This window comes from Letharia columbiana (genome assembly GCF_014066305.1).
Source record: "Letharia columbiana isolate WasteWater2 chromosome Unknown Sc0000081_s0, whole genome shotgun sequence".
NCBI classification, from domain to species: domain Eukaryota; kingdom Fungi; phylum Ascomycota; class Lecanoromycetes; order Lecanorales; family Parmeliaceae; genus Letharia; species Letharia columbiana.
Genome location: NW_023501126.1, coordinates 73,642 through 75,245, shown reverse-complemented (window position 1 = coordinate 75,245; position 1,604 = coordinate 73,642). Strand labels below are relative to the sequence as shown.

At 44.0% G+C, this 1,604-nt stretch overlaps 1 protein-coding gene across 1 annotated transcript; it reads right to left on the bottom strand.

The window, feature by feature from the left end:
* Nucleotides 1–520: 520 nt before the first annotated feature.
* Nucleotides 521–976, bottom strand: HO173_012468 (uncharacterized protein; the record flags this gene model as incomplete). Its single annotated transcript, XM_037314337.1, has 2 exons — nucleotides 521–915; nucleotides 958–976. The coding sequence occupies 2 exons, from the start codon at nucleotides 974–976 to the stop codon at nucleotides 521–523; spliced, it is 414 nt and encodes a 137-aa protein (XP_037158789.1).
* Nucleotides 977–1,604: the final 628 nt, after the last annotated feature.

Below are 1,604 nucleotides of genomic sequence, written 5' to 3'. Positions count from 1 at the left end.
CGCAGTGTTCTCCGCATTTGCCTGTTGTAGTTCCTCCTCTTACTCCTTAATGTAGTGGGGATGACAGGCTAAGTTGCAGTGGTGTTCTCCGCTTGCTGAGTGATGATTTGATATGGAACGGCCAAGTTGCAGTGGTGTTCTCCGCTTGCTGAGTGATGATTTGATATGGAACCGTGGAGAGCATATGACGTGGGATCTTGGAGAGCTGAGCCGTGTTCTTGACGATGGTGGCCTTGTTGCCGCTTGGTTTCTCCGCAGTGGTCTCCGCATTTGCCTGTTATAGTTCCTCCTCTTACTCCTCAATGCAGTGGGGATGATAGGCCAAGTTACAGTGGTGTTCTCCGCTTGCTGAGTGATAATTTGATGTGGAATCGTGGAGAGCATATGACGTGGGATCTTGGAGAGCTGAGCCTGTTCTTGGTGCTGGGGGCCTTATTGCCGCTTGGTTTCTCCGCAGTGTTCTCCGCATTTGCCTATTATAGTTCCTTCTCTTACTCCTCAATGTAGTGGGGATGACAGGCTAAGTTGCAGTGGTGTTCTCCGCTTGCTGAGTGATGATTTGATGTGGAACCGTGGAGAGCATATGACGTGGGATCTTGGAGAGCTGAGCCGTGTTCTTGGTGCTGAGGGCCTTGTTGCCGCTTTGTTTCTCCGTAGTGTTCTCCGTATTCGCCTGCTGTATTGACTTCTCTTGCACTGGCTGAGTGGATTGGTGTGAGATCGTGGAGAGTAGGCCTGTTGTGTCACTGCTGCTGATGACTGTCTCCGTAGTGTTCTCCGCATTCGCCTGTTGTAGATCCTCCTCTTGTTCAACTGAGTGCGAGGGTACCGACGCGTTTATGAGTAGTAGTAGGTAGCTGTTGGGCTCGCTTGCGGCCTCGATTGCCAGCAGTAGCGGATTCGCCGAGGGGTGGCCTGGGGGGCGTCAGTAAGGGGCTCTAATTGGGCGAGGGGTACCGAAGACGATTATGTTCATATTGGTGGAATTGGTAGAATTGATAGAATTGATAGAATTGATAGAATTGGTAGAATGGTGGAAGAATAACAAACAGGTGGAAGGATTATTATCCGATCCCGGACGCGTCTGGTGTGACTACCATGACTACCATATTTGAATATCCATTTAATCCACCAATAGTAGGCCAAACTTCATTATTTTTACAGCGTTAGAAAGCGCACACTGAGTTCTACAATTTACGAAATTATGAAGAAACAGCATCCGTAGGGAGCTGGTTATTTCAGAGTGTAAAACTTCTACACACAAATTTTTGATGAGGGAGCTCGGGAGGGCTAGCGGGCTGACTCAGTCAGTCTAGCCAAAAGGCGTAATAACCCCGAATTGATGATTGGCTGCACATACAAATTCAAGGTTTCCAAGCTCAGCCCTACCTTATTCTTTTATATATACTGATAATAAAAATAAAAAATAATTTAAAATTTTATTATTATAGTTATTAATTATTATTCAAAAAATCTCTTCTACTCTATCGTTATCTTTATTTAATTTTTATTTATTTAGCGTATAATTATAATTCTTTAATTATTATTTAGTCGAGTCTAGTAAATCTAGAAAATTATTATTATTTATATTAAATTATTATACT